General features: G+C 34.3%; 1 protein-coding gene across 4 annotated transcripts; it reads right to left on the bottom strand.

Annotated features, from left to right (window-relative positions):
* Nucleotides 1–2,245: 2,245 nt before the first annotated feature.
* LOC120089839 lies at nt 2,246–6,650 on the bottom strand. 4 transcript variants are annotated; one of them, XM_039047245.1, is made up of 9 exons: nt 6,263–6,645; nt 5,445–5,501; nt 5,184–5,236; nt 5,008–5,059; nt 4,447–4,512; nt 4,307–4,366; nt 3,298–3,340; nt 3,020–3,064; nt 2,246–2,853 (listed from the first exon to the last, which is right to left on the bottom strand). In XM_039047245.1, the coding sequence occupies exons 1-9, from the start codon at nt 6,372–6,374 to the stop codon at nt 2,769–2,771; spliced, it is 573 nt and encodes a 190-aa protein (XP_038903173.1). In that variant the 5' UTR covers nt 6,375–6,645; the 3' UTR covers nt 2,246–2,768. The 4 variants fall into 4 exon arrangements, with proteins under 4 accessions (XP_038903173.1, XP_038903174.1, XP_038903176.1 ...); XM_039047246.1 differs by having other exon boundaries at nt 2,246–2,832; nt 6,263–6,643; XM_039047248.1 differs by having other exon boundaries at nt 6,259–6,397.
* Between the last annotated feature and the right edge of the window lie 12,115 nt (nt 6,651–18,765).

Below are 18,765 nucleotides of genomic sequence, written 5' to 3'. Positions count from 1 at the left end.
CCATTTTATTTTTACTTTATTTTTATTTTCTTTCCTTTTTTCGGTTTATTTTTACTTTTTTCCCTTTCTTTTTTCCAACTTTTCTTCCATCTCCCCAATCTCCTCATCTCTCCAAACATTTTCTCTCTCCCTCATCTTCCCATTTCACACTAGAATCATTAAAAAAAAATTATGAGACTTGAGTTTCTTAACACCAACAAGTCAATCATTTAATTTGATTATTATAGCGAAACATTAAATAGAAATAGCAAATGAAAACGGATTTAAAAGAAACTATTTTTTAGTCCAATTTTGCATCAGTTTTAGAAACATTTATTAAAATATTAAAACAAGAAACGATAATAGTTATTAAACAAGTTTATTTCTCAAAAAAATGATAAATGAGAACGCAGGCCAATAGTATTTTTTTTTCTTTCATAGGACTTTAAGAGTATGAAATCTATTAGTAGTATCACTGATAATATGATATCATAGATAGCATGTTATCAGTGATACTATGATATCATGCTACCAATGAAAACTTTTATGCACAATGAAACAATTTTTAAGAGTCATTTCATCTCAAATACTATATTCATAATACATAAATACTATTAGTGATATTCTTTACATTGATAGAAACAGAAAGATATCACTAATAGTAGATATCAATGATATCCCTTATGACTATCAATGTAAAAAGATATCATTTTATATCTATATGCATCAACGACATACAAACACACTACATGTATTAATAAATTAATCAAAAGATCCCGATTATTTACAAACAAGTATAACATGATATCAAATTCGAACAAAAAAAAAATCAAAATATTAGTAATAGCAGCATCACTAATAACATATGCAATAGCCACTATTTGGCTATCACTGATAGAAACAAATCATTGATTGCAATTGATAGCTCATTTCTCAAATTAAAAGTTATAACTAATAACAACATCACTAATAACAACTATCAATGATAACAACTGATAACACATTTCTCGAATCGAAAGCTATCTCTAGTAGCTATCAGTTGCTATCACTAATAGCAACTATCATTGATATGCATCGATAGCAGCATCACTAGTAGCAATTGATAGCAGCTATTAATCATAACAACTGATAGCACATTTCTTAAATTGAAAGTTATCACGGATAGCAATATCACTTATTGCAGCTATTAACGATAACAACTAATAACGCACTTCTCAAATTGAAATCTATCATTGATAGCAACTATCAATAATATTCACTATAGCAGCTATCAACGATAACAACTAATAGCACACTTCTCAAATAAAAAACTACCACTGATAGTGATAACTACAAATAGCAACTATCAGTGATAGTCATTGATAGCACACTTCTCAAATTGATAGCTTTCAATTTGAGAAAACCGGGAAGCAAAGCACAAAATGGTGGTTGCGCGTGAGTTTTTCGTTATTTTGACATTTTTTGTTCTATATATACAATTATTTTATCCTTATACTACATATTCTATTATTTTGGGCTTTCCATTTATACAACTAGGCCTTCTTTAAAAGTGAGGGATGAAAATAGCCAAATTGAAGATTCAAGAACTAAATGCACCTATTCCTAAAAACTCGGGGACTAAAAAGGTTATTTTCATATACTAACAATAAAGGTATTTCTTTTCATTTTTTTTTAAGCTTAAAGATATTTTTGAAACTCTTGAAAATTCGGATGTATTTTTTAAATAAAACTTTAACGGTTTTCATCCAAAATTAATGGTAAGTGTATTTTTTAACTCCTTTTGAAAGTTATATTTTTTAAACTTTTAAAAGTTCAAAAATATTTTTTACAAAAAATACAAAATTCAGGGACATTTTTTATAATTTACACCTCAGACAATAACATTCACATCTTAAATCCCCAAAAGTAATGGATGTCAGAACCAGATGATTACATTTAATTTTAGATAGAATTATTCAAATTACTATACAATCTCTTATTTTATATCTAAGGTGAAATCATTAAATAAAAACAACAATGTTGATTTAACTTTATACAGTAATCGAGTGAGCAAAGCTCAAGTAACATATTGAAGCGTTAGTGACCATCAAATTTGAAAAAAATTTAATATTTTTAGATAACCAAATGAAATAAAAATCTACAGAAATCTCATTCTCAAATACCTAAACACTGACACATTAATCCTATTCCCTAACATCATGTTCTCAGGCTTCACATTTCTATCCTTGTATTCTACCTCCCTGCAAATTTTACTAGCCAGAGCACAGACACAACACAATATCACATGCATCAACATTATTAATCACTCGAGCTGAGCTTGAGAACATTATTACAATGAATTCCTATAAATCTGGGATAAAAAAATTTACAAATCAAATCTTAACCAACTGGATTGATATCTATCCCACAGTGAATCTTCCACGGCAATGCCGCTTCCGATAATTGCTTGTTACTTTTCTCAGCCTCTCGATAGGATGGGGGGAGGTCAAAACAGTCACAAGTAATCTCTAGGGATACTTATTTACATTGCTACGTAAAATTTAAATTATAACTGTTTTAATGAGACCAATACTAAATATGCCCATTTGAAAACCAAGGCAATGCAGAGTGACAACCCTGTTTTAGACCTTTGGAGGGCAGGATCTGTCTGATACGGTCAAGTAGAAGGGCAAGTCCTCAGAAAAATTTGAACGCAAGTAATTGGAACTCAGAAGCATACCAAATTGTTGGACGTAGAAGTCACGAACTGCTAGCTTTAGGTGAGTCCTCTTTGAAGCGCAATCATGCATTCATGTTGGTGGCTGCCATGTTCCTGGTCTAAATGTTTGGCCAGACCCGACGGGCTCAGAGGACCTGAATGTGAAAGAATGGGAACTTTTTGATACATTCAGTATGCACTTTGTTGTTTTTTGTTTTTCTCTAGATGTAAAAGATAAGCAAAGCTTCATAATCTCTTGTCTAATATTGACATTTATGACTTTTGAGTTGAGTGAGAGCTCTTGACAAGCACGTAAAATGGAAGAAAGAAAAATCAACTTACTCTGGAATTGGTTTCTCTTTAACTGCCTCCTTTTCGTTTGAGTTCCTGGTGGTTGAAGCAAGGATAAATCCACATTACAAGAGGAACAATTATTTAAACATAAGCATGTTGTACCCGAAACTTTGGGATGTTTTTAACAGCAAACCAATGGTAAAACGACCATAATATTCATAACTAGCAAACTTGGAAAGAATAACAATCAATAAGTCATTCGGCCAATCTTTATGTGACCTCAGCAATAAAGAAAATAGCACTATAATTCAAAATGAATGACCCACCTCAGGCTATCCCTTGTAGTCAATCCTTCCACATCTTGGGCACCTTTGTACAAGAAATACCAAAATGAGTAAACTGAGTATAAGAATCCAATCAATAAAATATACTAGGATCCAAATGGAATGAACAACTATCAAATTGGGAGAGAGAGAGAGGTACACGTAACCAGAAGAAGTACATGAAAGTAATCAACCAACAGCAAAAATTAGATCAATCTTTCTTCCAAGTGATAAAAATGGGAATCCTGACTTTCAATCTCAATTTAAAAGGCTAAATGCGATCTTGAGGCTTTTACTCTTGAGAGCTGAGGTATAACATGTAAGCCTCAAATTTAATGAAAAATATTTTACAAATCCTATATTGATATGACTAGGTATTACTAAACATAATAGTCATATAAACATATGTACATATATATAATCACTATTGTCAATTGCCATTTAAACAAAAATTGTAAGAGGATAACTTTACTTATCACTACTTTTATTATAGGATTGACTTATACTAAAATTTTATGTTTTTAACGCTTGTAAAGGCATAGTATGAAATTAGTAATAGCTCAAATTAATGTGCATTAGGAAGAGGTAATTGTTTCAAAGTTCCTGATTTTGTATTTTTGTCTTTTATTTTCACTCCCTTAGAGTTTGTAACCCTTGAACATTAATTCCTATTCATTACATCAATGAGAAGTTGTTTCTGGTAAAGAAAATAATAATAATAATAATAATAGCTCAAATTATCACAAATTAAAACTTATGTATTTGAAGAATGCGACAAATTAATATAATTCTTCGAATCATTAAGCCTCAGTGCGTTTATAGAGGCATAAGTTTCAAGGTTAAAAGTTAGAGTCTTGCCATGGGGCGAGCCTCAAGGGGGCATAAACCTCAATAGCCTCTTAAAACATTGATCTCAATAGTCGGATCGATGTAAAGACATTTTTTCCTCTTGGGGAGGACGTGGGGAGGGAATTAAGGGGGTAAGAAAATACATAATTAAATCAAACAATACCTTCTGAACCAGTTGGGAACTGTCGAATAAAGCTTTTCAAGTCAGGACCTGCAACTTGACCTATGCGACAAATGAATATTAGCTATATACTACAAGTGTAACAAGCACTCGAGTTTTCTTTTTGTCAATAAGCAACTGACCAGTGCTGATGATTTTCCGTAAATTGCCTTCTTTAGAGTTTCTTTCCATCTCTTCTTTCTTGAGAACTAAATTGATCACAGATAACTTCCAATAAGATCATGTTAAGTCAAAGAATGAGAATGATATTGGTTCTTCTAAAATTATCAAATAAAATTCAATACTGAACTGCTAATCAAATGATAATCGCTTCTATACCTCATAAAAAATCATAATAGGATGGTTACAAAAAAAAGATGAAGCTATATGAATGCTCCTTGGGAGCATAAACCATCTAATAAGAAGATCTACTGAGGCAGGAAAGAAGATTTTGGTAAGAATGTCTTAAGTAAGATTATAAAGTCAATCATCAACTACGGAAATCATTTCTCAAGTATGAATATGCTGGGTGATTCTTCTATTTGGCAATTTCAGGTACAATGCAATCTTATTTTTCTTCATGTATATAAGTCACAATTTTGATATAGAGAAGTTGACAATTCTAAATACATAATGTAGAAAAAATGTTCTGTCATGAACAACCAAATAATAAGATGCAAAATTTCATTGAAGAGTCAACATACGAGCAACATTTTGTCGTACACGTTCACGCCTAGCTTCTAGCTCCATCATTTCCTGAAGACAATGGCAAAAGAACAATCTAAATATCAAATCATGTGTAGCACACCAATCATCAATCTTCTGATCAATCAAGTGGGATGCAAAGATCAGTTGGTACTGTAAGAAAGTATTGAGTTACCTCTGGGGTTGGAGCCTTTTTACGCTGCCCATTTAACCAACATATCCATTCCACTGCAGCAATAAAATATATATAAGCAATCATCATCAGAAAAACCTACCATCAGCACGTTCAGTTCCTCCTAAACTACATACCCAACTGATGTTAATAATCATTCAAGTTCCCAAAACTGGTATTATATCTTAAACCCTGATTTATGACATAATCAGATGATTCTTCACTTAACTCAGAAGTCTTAAACATAGGTCCATAAATGCTTACCTGGAATTGACGTTGGATCATCCTCACCCTTAAATACCACCCATCTCTTCTCTTTCACTAGCAAACCAATAAGTGAAAGTTGTGTGAGCTGTATACGTGCAGTGATAAAAGTTTCATTCTATAAGCAAAGGCAGCTATCTACGAATCACCCTAATTCATGAGCGCTCTAACTCTCCATATCTCGTGAATATCATCCACTTAATGCCGAGTACAACTGACCGAAAAGGTCCAAATTACTAAGGCCCGTTTGGTAACCATTTCATTTTTTATTTTTGGATTTTGAAAATTAAGCTTATTTTCCCCCTCTTTTAAGTACAAGAGTTGAATTCTTAGCCAAATTCTAAGAACAAAACAAGTTTTTAAAAACTACTCATTTTTTGTTTTAAAAAATTGTCTTAGTTTTTTAAAACATGGGTAAAAAAAATAGATAACAAAGTAAGATATTTAGAGGTAGGAGGGATGCTTGTACTTTTAATTTCAAAAACTAGAAACCAAAAATGTTACTAAACAGAGCTTAAAATTTTATAATTCAATTGCAAAGGCTCAACAGTTAGCTTAGGAAACTGCTGGCTTTCCACAGTTCAAAATCAGTTAGATGTTAAATTCTTGTGTAATTTCATACTTCCAATACTGTTTAACATTGATCGGTGGAACTGGAAATGCACAAAGAAATAAAGAGAATAATTTTTTTTTAAAAAAAATCAGTTTAAATCTAGAAATTCAAATGCAACTCAAAGAAAGAACCTCATTCCGATCAAATGCAATCTAAGATAGGAAAAGGTGAAAATAGGGAAGAAAAGGGATTTAGACCTACTTACTTATACCATCGATTTCTTCTTTGACAAAGAAGTATCTGTTCCCCGCTTTGTCCACTCCCACCAGAGTTCTATTGCTGAAGAAACCGGCAATTTTCCCGAAAAGTTTCGACATTATCTTCCTTTCAACCACCGTTTGGACGGAAATTACAGAGCATTCATACCCCAAAAATTTCTCCTCTTCTACGTCGATAAAGATTATGCGCTCCTCCGTTGGAAGGTTAGGTTGCAGAAAACAAATGTAGATTTGCCTTCAAATCGTATTCTCTTTCGGTTTAAGCTTTGAATTTTAAGATCCCTCGATTTCCCTTCCTTCTTATTTGTTCTCTCAAGAAGCAAACTAAGAGGAAAGAAATGCAGAACCAAACCTTTGATGGTGAAAATTAAGGGGAAATTTGTACGATGACCTTTTTGGGCCCAAAATATCTAATGATCTATTTTTAAAAAAAGATGTCGACATCATCATCATACAAAATTACGTAAATTATCTTCACCTCTTTGTCTTCTTACCCTTTTTACTGAAAACCAACCAAAACTAAAAACTCTTCAAGCGTAACGGCTTCGTATCGCTCATAAGCTTCGGACGGTTTCGCTGCGTTTTAAAATCCATCATTTGGGCTGGCAAAAGATTCCACTGCCGCCGAAAAATCGAATCTGATCAGTAAGTGATTTCAATATATGCCTAAAAATGTCTTAAACGGTAATGGGAAAGGGTGGGTCATTCTGGGTTTAGAAATACTATGAACCTATGGCTTTTTTAGTTTTCGATGTGTTATGTGGTTGAAGACGAGTAGAAAGAAAGAATATGAGCGAGATAAGTGAGAGTGAAATAGGCGAGAGCGATACTAGAGAGAGCGACAACAGAAAGGGTGGATCGTTTGAGCGAGATAAGTGAGAGTTACTAGAGAGAACGATACCAGATAGAGCGACACCAGCAACAGTGGTTATAGCGAGATTTAAACAGAATGTTTTTTTACAATTTTTTTTCTGAAGGAGTTTACAGATTGAATCTTTATTTCATGCAGGAGTGATTTAAGATGCCAACACGTTTCAGAAAACCTGTAGTCGACCGATTTTCGGTCAAGTAACGAGCTTGGCCCACAATGCTAATGCAAACAAGATTGTCAAGGAGAAGCTTACCCCAAGACAGTTAGAGATAATCAAGAGAACAGTTTCTGGGCGATTTGTAGACATTGACATGGTGTTCAACAGCCCAATTATCCATCATATGTTGTTGAGAGAAGTGAAGAGCACGAGAGCTTACTCAATGAGATTCTCTATTGGTGGAAAGGTTGTCACGTTTTCGAAGGATAGTTTTTTTGTTGATGACTGGTTTGTGGCGATCCCCTACGCGAGTTGATCAGAATGAGCAATCCTCATATGAACTTGCAATCAAGTATTTCAGTAATCGAGTGACGAAGGACACCTTACATGTCAGTCTACTAGAAGAAAAATACAAGGAGTTGGAGTTTGAAGATGACGAAGATGTTGTGAAGATCACATTAATTACTACACGGAGGTTACAATGATGGGAAAGAACAAGCAGAAAAGTGCAGTGGACCTTAAACATTTTAAGGACGTTCAGAACATAGAGTACTACAATTGTTTAGACTGGGGTACCATTATTTGGGAGAGGACATTCGATGCCCTAAAGACTGCATTGAATGATAAGAGTAGTTTATACAAGACGAAGGTGAAAGGAAATAAAAATTACGTCATGAAGTACTCTTTGCGTGAATTTCCACAAGCGTTCCAGGTAAATTTGCTTAACATAATAATCGTGTTGTTTGATTTAATATTACTATTGTTCTTAATATATGTTAAATTTTATTTAGGTATGGACGTATGAGATCCTAGTAACATCGATAACTGGGAACATTATGGAGCGAAGGAGCAAGATGGCTTTGCCTTGCATATTACGATGGTCATACTCCCACTCAGTGTCTTTCAAAGTACTCGAGAGAGACATATTCGAGTCTAATAATGTACATTTACTCTATGCATAATACTTTTATTTGGTTGTTAAATTGACACTAACCATTTTACTGGGTTATTAATACAGAGGTTAAAGAGGGTCTTGTCATGACCGATGCTAAGAGGGAGTTTCGAGATACCCCAATGGACAGACGACCTATATTCGATCTAGATGCCAATGATGATAGTGCTGAAAGTGGCAGTAGGTCGAATAATAGGGGTAGTTCTGAAAGTGTGGAGGTAACAATGATAAACACGAGCATTCTGAGCATGAGGATGTTGAATATGGAAAGGTGGAAGGAAGGACATACATACCTAGTGATGATATGTTCCATGATATGGTGGGGGACGTACGCGATGAGGATGCGTTGAACCCACCTGATGTCCATCTTGCAGATTCCCATAGAGAACGACCTATAAATGAAGAGTGTCCTGAGTGTGTTGCCCACAGGGAGGGAGCCAATCCCAATGATTCTATTTATTCGTACCTGCGGATCATTGACAGCTCACTATCAAGGTTGGATGGCCGTATATTGAGTTTAGATAGTTGTGTATTTTAAGATCGAGGAAAACATGACAGACGTGAAAGGAAAATTGCCAACCATCCTGTCACTTTTGCAGTGTTTTCATTTACTATCATTTTATGTTTTTACGTGTTTAGTTTTTACATATTAGTGAACTCATCATTCTAGTTTACTAATTGAAGGGTTCCACGGTGATTGAGGAGATGACAAAGTCACCCATCCCACATACAGGTGATGATGCCACGATGTTGCTCATCTCATCTCGGGATCCCGATACCACTGATGCGACTGTCTTTCATACTCACATCCCCCCTGTAGAGCCTAAAAATACCACCACTACACCTACTCCCATCCCCCCTTTAGAGCCCGATACAACAACATCACCCACTGACGTCCAACCTATAGAGGCGGATGTCCCACATATAGTGGTTGACATGTCTAACTTACTCACCATGCCTCATACAAAGGCCAACATGTCTGACATCCTAGAGGTGGACACTTCTAATATTGTTACGACCATGGAAGAAGTTACATTGGTGAGTAATTTATTGATCAGTAATCTTTGTTTAAGGGAAAATCCGGTACTAGCCATATTGATCCATTGCGATAATACTGCAGTAATCGCAAAAGTTTAGAACCGTTACTACAACGGAAAGAGACGCCAAATACGTCGTAAGCACTGTACCATTAGAGAGTTTCTCACTACTGGTGCAGTTAAGGTGGATCACATACGGACTGATGAAAATTTTACAGATCCTTTGACGAAAGAACTGGCAAGAGAAAAGGTTTTCAGAACCTCAGAAAGGATAGGACTCATGCTTATCGAAAGATGAATCACAGTGAGGAAAACCATGGGAATCTCTGATAGCAGACTTCTAAGCCAGCCTGCTTCTTCACTAGCTGTCGCTAATGCTATCATTTCTGACTCCATCGTAGATTGGGCTAAAATAGTCTGTTTCTTGGACTTCCAAGAGATAGCTCTGCCAGTATAATAAAGATATAGTCACTTATAGCCTTTGAATCATCCGAAAGAGAGTTCCAATCAGCATCGCTGAACCCTTCCAGGATAGTGGAAAACTTTTGATAATGTAATCCTAGGTTTTGGGTTTTCTTCAAGTATCTCATGACCCTTTCTATAGCATTCCAATGCTCTTTACTAGGTCTGCTTGTAAACCTGCAAAGTAATCTTGCAGCATAAGCTATGTTAGGCCTAGTACAGTCGACACCGTATCTAAGACTGCCTATGATGTTCGCATACTCAGATTGATTAACACTGTCACCAGTATTCTTGAACAACTTGACACTAGAGTCATAAGGAGTATAGGCTGGTTTACACTCAAAGTAATTATATTTCTTTAGAATCTTTTTTATATAGTGAGATTGATCCAAAAAAATTCCCTTTTCAGATCTATTTACTTTTATGCCTAAGATTACACTAGCTTCTCCTAAGTCTTTCATGTCGAAGTTCACACTCAATATTGATTTTACATCATTTATGACGTGCAAGTTCGACCCAAAGATCAATAAATCATCTACATATAGACACAAGAGATTGCAGAGGTTATTATTAAACTTATAGTAGATGTATTTGTCATTTTCATTGACCTTGAAACCTTTAGATAGGATAAGGTTGTCAAATTTTTCATGCCATTGCTTAGGAGCTTGTTTTAGTCCATAGAGAGATTTGTCTAATTTATACACCTTATTTTCTTGACCATGGACAACAAAACCCTCGGGTTGTTCCATGACAATCTCTTTTTCAAGTTCACCGTTTAGGAAAGCGGTTTTTACATCCATCTGATGTACTACGAGGTTATAAAGGGCAGCAAGAGAGAACGTGACACAGATAGAAGTAATTCTAGTGACAGGGGAGAAGGTGTCAAAGAAATCTACATTTTCTCACTATCTAAAGCCCTTCGCTACTAACGTGGCTTTAAATTTGTCGATAGTCCCATCAGGTTCAAGTTTCCTTCTTAAGATTCATTTGCACCCTATTGCCTTACATCCTGGGGGTAGATCTACTAAGTGTCAAGTCCTATTTGACTCAAGTAAGTCCATCTCATCATTTATGGCTTCTTGCCATAGGTTAGCATCTACTGAGGATAGGACAACTCTTAAATCTTTAGGGTCTTCTTCTACATTGTAGGTCAGGAAGTCATTTCCGAAATCTTTGGCGATTCTAGCTCTTTTGCTTTTTCTAGGTTATGGGTCAGTTTCCTCTCTAAGGTTAGGATTTCTAACTAGGGTTATACCACTTGATCCAAAGCCCCACTATTCCTTGATTTAAAAGGAAATCTATCTTCAAAGAAGTCGGCATCATTTGACTCAATGATCACTTGGTTAACTAGATCATAGAACCTGTAGGCTTTACTATTTAAGGCATAACTTATAAAGACACACTCGTAAGCTCTACTAGCCAACTTTCTCCTTTTTGGGTCTGGCATCCTTACAAAGGCTAGACAACCCCATGTTCTAAAGTAGGACAAGTTTGGTTTCTTATTCTTAAGAATTTAGTAAGGTGAAGTTTTATTTTTAGATTTCGGGATTCTATTTAGGATATAACACACGGTAAGGATGATTTCACCCCACCAATAAGACGCAGCTCCTGAATTAAGTAAAATAACAACTACTAGCTCAGCTAAAGTTCTATTTTTCCTATCGGTTTTTCCATTCATTTCAAGAGAATAAGGTGCGACCTTTTCATGTATTATTCCATGAGAGTTAAAGAATTCATTAAAACAGTTCAAGTCATACTTGGTTCCCCTATCACTACGAAGTCTTTTAACCTTTCTATTAAACTGATTCTCTATTTCAGAAACAAAAAGTTTGAAAGCTTCAAAAGCATCACTTTTGTTTTTCAGCAAGTATACAAAAGTAAAATTAGAGCAGTCGTCAATAAAGGTAATGAAATATCTTTTACTTTTCCTAGTCAAGATGCCATCAAATTCACAAACATTAGAATGAATCAAATCTAGAGGCTCATAATTCCTAAGTACAGATTTATGCAAACTTTTAGTAATTTTAGCCTGACTACAATATTCACATTTATCAAAATCATTCGTGGATAACTTAGGTATCATTTCCAGCCTAATCATGTTAGTAATTAAATCTTATTCACATGATAGAGTCTAACATGCCAAATATTCATAGAACACAACATATACACAGAAGATTTCATTTTATTAAGGTCTAAATTTAATTTGAACATTCCCTCAGTTGCATACCCTTTCCCTACAAATACACTATTTTTGGTAAGGGTATATAGGTCTGCCCCTATAATTTGAGTAAACCCGGTTGAAGAGATAGCCCGAAACCAAATTCTTTCTTATCTTTGGAGTGTGCAGAACGCCCTTCAATATGAGGGTCTTCCTAGAGGTAAACTTCAGTTCCACCTCGCCGGTTCCAACAACTTTCGTGGAGTGGTAATCTCCCAACGGAATATTCTTATCCTTAGTTTCAGTATAAGTTTTAAATAGACTAAGGTCATGACAGACATGGCGCGTAGCGCCAGTGTCTATCCACCACCCTTCACAACCACCGATCACATTTACTTCTGTGATTATGGTGACTAACGGTTCTTCTGTCAGGTTCTCTTGACCAGTAGGACGACGTCTGTTCCTACAGTTCCTAGCCATGTGCCCAGGTTTATTACAATTAAAGCAGAGGAACTGTACCGTTTCTCCTGAAGGGGGCTTCTATTTTTTCTGTTGGTTTTGGTTGCTGGAGCCACGATTCTGACCTTTCTTCTTTGTCCTCTTAGATTTTTTGTCAGGTTTTACCATGGCAGAGACGGGTTTCCCAGGTACTGCGTTCACTTCCTCCCTCTGGTCTTGCTTCCGAGCTTCCTCCTCGATCCTTAGTTTGGTTATAAGACTCTCCAAGGAGAACTTCTTGGTCTTATGCCTCAAAGTGTTCTTAAAGTTCTTCCACAAAGGGGGCAGTTTATCAATAATAACAGCAACTTGGAATTGTTCGTCTAGAGGCATACCTTCAGTAATTATCTCGTGGGCTATCTTCTGGAGTTCATAGGATTGGGCCCTTAATGGATTTGTCATCCATCATCTAGAACTTTGAAATAACGGCTAACTGCATATTTCTTCGACCCGGCCTCCTCGGTGTCATACTTCTTTTGCAGGGCATCCCAGACCTCCTTCGCTGTCTTCATTGTACTGTAGTAGTCATACAGATCATTAATCAAACCATTTAAAATGAAATTCTTACAAAGAAAGTCTTTCTCCTCCCAGTCGCAGCTTCTTTTATCTGTTGTTCAGTTGGTTCTTCTAAAGGGGCTATCAGCTTAGCGCTAGTACAAGTTTCGGTAACTTTCTTGACGGTAAGGAAGAACAACATCTTTTGCTTCCACCGCTTGAAGTTCGCTCCTTCGAACCGGAATGGAAGGTTGAGGTCAAATATCATTGCTGGCTTTTTGGCCATTAATCTCAAATTAATTAATTTTAATTAATTAATTAATCAATATTTTGATGATAACAAACTCAATTTTTAATTACTGAAAATCTTAGTGTTTTAATATGTCCATAACATAGTGCTCAGAACAACGATTCCAACACCTCTTGAATCACTCAAATCGGAGCTAAAACAAAGACGATATGACCGAAACAATTCTATAGAGAAAATACCGTGGTGGATGACGTGGCATAACCAGACCATTTGCATGTAGACATGTGGCAGCATATTGGTTGAATGGTGGATCATTAAGAGATTAACATATGATGGACTTTTGATTTTTGGATTGATTTAAAATAAAAAAATTGAAATTTAAAAGAAATTTAAAAGGAAAATAAATTTAATATTATTTTTATGTTTGTGTCTAACGGCTAATTTTTACACAGGGTATATTTTTAATTTTTGGATTGACTTTAAAGAGAATGAATTTAAAAAGAAAAATGAATTAAAAGGAATTATTTTATGTTTGTGTCTAACGGCTAGTTTTTTTACATATGGTATGTTTTTTATTTTTTGGATTAATTTTAAAAAGAAAAGGAATTTCAAAAGAAAAGGAATTAATATATATTTTTGTTTGTATCTAACGACTAGTTTAGTTTAAAATCTCCACCATTGATTTTTCTTTTCCAAAATCCAATGGTCCAAATTAATTGTGGTTTCTAAAAATTTTTCCATTTCTATATAAACTATCTTCCTCTCCAAATTTTAAACCAACAAATTTTACATTTCATAATCCTCCAAAACTCAAAAGTTCCATTGTTACTCTCTCTAAATTCCCAATTTTTTTTCTTTTCATCTTATTCTTGAGAGAGTGTTTATTGTGAGGATAAACTTGTTGAGACTTAAACTTATAAATCCACTCTAGTGAGAGTTGTATTGTGTTCTTCAGAAATTCCAACATTTGTAACGGTTTGATCCTAAACCGTGGAAAGGATCGGGTTTACTCTTGAACCCGTAAAATGAGCGGTGGTGTAACGGTTAGGCTCTAATCCATGGAAAGAGTCGGAAAGATTTTATTCAAATTCCCAAGAGGCGCTTGGGGAGTGGAGTAGGTCGAGTTTGACCGAACCGCTATAAAACTTACGGTGTCTTTTTCTCTAACTCTTTTATTTTTATTTTTGCAATTAATTTAAGAAATTTATTGTATGTTTAAGTTTGTTCTTATTTATTTGCTAAAATTTGATAGAATTAAATTATCACATTTTTTTTCATCTTATTTGTTGCATAATTTGAATTTTCTTATTATTTATAAAAGTGTATTAATTAGTTTAATTGGGTTAATTTAGGAAAAAAAAAGTTTAATTAAACCCTATTCACCCCCAGGATTGCTATATTGATCCAACAATCATAACGTCATTCTTGCTACTGAGGGCCATTGATGATGTGGTGGTACGTCTTAAAATTCTTGGAAACGGCGGGGCCCTCAGAACGACGAACAGTAAACCGTCAAGGCACGACGGTCAAGCGAAGAGCAAAACCTGCAAAATAGAAACTCGTTATAGGCTGCGTTGTGGAGCTCGCTCTCTTTTAAGACATTTCGCGGCTCTGCCCAAGTGTACAAGCAGGTCTGAAAATTGCCACGTCGTCCCCAGGATAAAACAGCCAAAAGAACCCGATCGAAAATGCACCGTTATCGATCGGAACACACACCCTTTCTAAATTCACTGCTCAGAAAGCTAAGATGGAGGAGGAGAGGGAGAGGAAAAGAAGTGATAAGTGAAGAAATAATTGTACATCTTCAAACTGCTGAAGGTCAGGCCTTTATAGGCCTTTAGTGATGAACCGTAGGAGCGAGAAAGGCTCTTCGCCACAGAACGTGCGTGGATGGAACGAAATGGGTGGACGAAACGGAACGGAGCGTTTCCTCCTTTTTTTTCGATTAAAAAATAATAAAAACTAAAATAATATTTTTTAAAAAATTAATCATCACACAACACGCCCGACTGAACGGCGGTGGCGATGCGCGTGTGGGACGTCCACTAAACTCACATTGGTCTATCTCCATCACTCTCTCTAAAACATGGGTACCCCTTGGGGCCCAAACTCAAAACTCAAGATTAGAGTACACAAAGAAGACTTCCAACACCAAATTTTCCAATGTGGATTTTCCAACCAAAAAGGTTGGTTCCCTCCTTGTTTTGAAAGTTAAATTTTCACCCAACAGGAAGAAAGTCACAAGAAGTGGAGAAGCACTGACGAGTAGATTTCATCCAAGAGTCGAGGTATACAAAGTGGTTGTCCAATGTGGTATTGGTTAATAAGCCTAATGGTAAATGGTGCATGTGCCTCGATTAAACCAACCTCACCCAAACATATCTGAAGAACAACTTCCTTCTACACTAAATCGATCAACTCATTGACTCTATGACCAAGGTTTAAATTATCGTTATCGATAGAAATATTGAGGTTTCAATTTTATGGAAACATTGATATCGATAGAAATTTTAGGAAATTTTATAGAAAATAATGGAAATTGTTATAATTAGCTAATGAAATTTTGGTTGTGACCTAATTGGACTTATATTTGACTATTTTTAATCATCATTTGTATAAACTAAGACAATATTTTGAGGTATAGTGTAAATATCTGTGCAAATATCGATGCAAGAGTAGAAATTTAAAAAATAAATGGAAAAATAATTACAAAATAATATCAAATTTTTATTTTATTTTTTCTAAGTCTTTTTCTTGGAAATGAAAACTTTGGATGGTAAAAGAAACAAAACTCACATCAATTCAATTTCAGGTGAAATGAGGTAAAAATTCAATAGAAAAAGGTTTAAACGAAATTTAAAATAAATATATGTTTCTTTCTTTTTTTTCTTTTTTTTTTTTAATATCAATTTTGGTTTCCTAGAAATGAAAGCTTTAGATAGTAAAAAAAAAAAATTAAACTTACATTAATCCAATTTTTAGATGAAATGATGTGAAAAATCAGTAGAAAAATGTTCGAATGAATTTAAAAATAAATATATATTATTATTTTTCTCAATGTTAGTTTCTTGAAAATGAAAGCTTTGGATGGTAAAAAATAAAACTTATATCAATTCAATTTTGACATAAAACTTACAACAAAATTAGAATGTATCCCCGAATCAAGAACATACTTCATTTGCCACCGACCAGGGCCTCTACTATTATAAGGTCAGGTTAATCAGGTTAAAGATGAAGGAATCAAATTCTCAGTGGAAGCGTATGAATGCATATGCAAATGAAATTTGTTTTGGAAACTCGAAAAATAGAGAAAGCATACAACATGTACAAGATAAACATATATACATACAACATGCTTTTAAGGGAAAGAGAAGAATACCTCTTGAAGTCCTTCTTCAACGCAATCCTCCTCCTTTTCACGAACACCAGAACTTCTTCCCAAAATTCATGAACAAACGCGAAACTGCAGCAAGACACCACCACTTGATTTCCTTGTAATTCTCTGGACAAGGATCAAGGATTGTGAGATCCTTAATTTGATAGGGAGAGTCCTTATGAGAGAGAGTTTTTTGTGTGTGAGGGAGAAGAAGAGTTTTTTTTTTTTTTTTTTTTTTTTTTTGTTTGTAAAGAGCAACTCTTTCTCTTTTTTTTTTGTGATATGTACCAATAAATTAACATCACAAAGAAAAACAATCTCCTTCTCTTTTCATGAGTAAAGATGAAATGATTGGAGATGGAGCTATAACTCCCTTCTACACTTCACAAATGCTTAAATTCAAATTTAATTTAAATAATTTATATATTAAATCAAATTTAATATATATAATTAAATAAATATTAATTAATTAATAAATTAAATATCATATGTTTAGTTTAATTTGAATCAGATTCAAATAACAACCTCTCACATAACCTATAGTTTTAATATGAATTTCATTCATATTAATCATAACCTATAGTTTTAATATGAATCATATTCATATTAATTTAACCTATAATATTATATGAATCTTATTCATATAATAAATATTTGAATCTTATTCAAATATTTATCTCTCACATATTATAAAGTATAATTTTGAATCTTATTCAAAATAAACTTTAATTTATAATATATCTATATACATTATATTGATTGTATCTTATATAATTAATTCTCTAATTTAATTTGAGCAATCCAAATTAATCCAAAATTAATTGATTTTTGTTTTACCTTTAGTGAATTAGCAAGAGGACCTTATGGACCTACAGATTAGAAGCTCCAATTATACGAGATTAATTAATTATATTTTTTAATTAAATTAATTAACATTCATTAACTAGATCACTCCACTAAAGACCCGCAACTGCACTCTGTAGATATATTTTTGTGTCCATGGATATAACCAATCAATAGTATGTCGACCCTTCACGAATCACTCATAACTACAACTGAATCAAATTACCGTTTTATCCTTTTAGTTACATCTAACTTCTTAAGTACCACATATCCTTCTAATGAACAAACAGTTTATAGTCCAACTATAAACTAGGGTGAGGCCTCAATGTTCAAGACCTGAAATCAGCTCTTACGGGAGCAACTCATCTACTTACCCTAAAGACGGGAAGGGGTGAATTCCATCTTGTGTAGCTATGTTTCCAGCCTCTTACTTGGATAAATCCCCAAAATGGTAAGTATATTGAGTCAACGAATCTGGCCACTCTCACCCATACTATTAAAGAAGTACCCCCTTAGATAGAAATTCACAACTCATTCAGGATTAAAGTTGAGTCATCTATGATCATCCTATGAAATGTTAATCTCTTCAGTCAACAGTGTTATAAAGAGAGATTAATCATTTGGCGGTTTGGTCTTATACAAACTTTTTGTATAGGATATCCACACTCAAATGTCTCCACATGAACGATTAGGATCAAATCTTTTATAACACTTTACAAATCTTGTAACAATTACAAAGTGGGTCGTATCCGTAGTGTCACCAGGACAAGGCACCTAATTTTGTCCATATACTACAGACCATTTAGGTTATTACTTGAACATGATCTATGTTTACCACATACTGTTCAAGTATCATAAAATAACCTTGGATCTTTCTTTAATGGATAATTGTATATATAAAATAATCAATCATTATTCCAAATAATATATTAACTACGAGGTTTTAGGGCATACATCCCAATAAAAGAACACATGGATAACATACCAATGCCTAGTGAATAAGTTGTTTACTGAAACACACCTAAAATGTGCTTTAATTGCCCTTGATTTAGAATAACTTTTATAGAATTTGAGTGGATTTGATGTTGTTTGTTAGTGATTTACTGGGTGGAGATTCAAAATCAAAGTGATCCAAAAGGGACCTGAAGTCAAATCCGAGCCAAACATTGAAATGATGGAAGAAAAAAAAGGCAGAAATGATCAAGTTGCCTAAAAAAAGGGCAATGTCGCGACACTCCATCTTAACGCTCTAACCTGAGATAAAAAAAAGTTGGAATTCAGTGCAATGCAGTGCACAACACTGTGCTTGAGTGCTGCGATGTTGTGGCAAAAGAAAGGATGGGAGGCGCAACTGCATGCCAGCATTGCGGTGCTAGTGTATTTTTGGAAAA

Source organism: Benincasa hispida, chromosome 11 (assembly GCF_009727055.1).
Source record: "Benincasa hispida cultivar B227 chromosome 11, ASM972705v1, whole genome shotgun sequence".
In the NCBI taxonomy this organism is placed as follows: domain Eukaryota; kingdom Viridiplantae; phylum Streptophyta; class Magnoliopsida; order Cucurbitales; family Cucurbitaceae; genus Benincasa; species Benincasa hispida.
Note: the sequence above shows the minus strand (reverse complement) of the source record. Positions and strands in the feature narration are given on the sequence as shown.

Excerpts from the sequence above, each read along its gene's own strand:
- LOC120089839 (XM_039047245.1), bottom strand. The coding sequence starts at position 6,374 with ATGTCGAAACTTTTCGGGAAAATTGCCGGTTTCTTCAGCAATAGAACT. Across the intron at positions 3,341-4,306 it reads GTTCCCAACTGGTTCAGAAG|GTGCCCAAGATGTGGAAGGA; the intron begins GTATTGTTTGAT and ends TCTTGTACAAAG. Across the intron at positions 2,854-3,019 it reads AAAGAGAAACCAATTCCAGA|TTCCCATTCTTTCACATTCA; the intron begins GTAAGTTGATTT and ends TGTATCAAAAAG.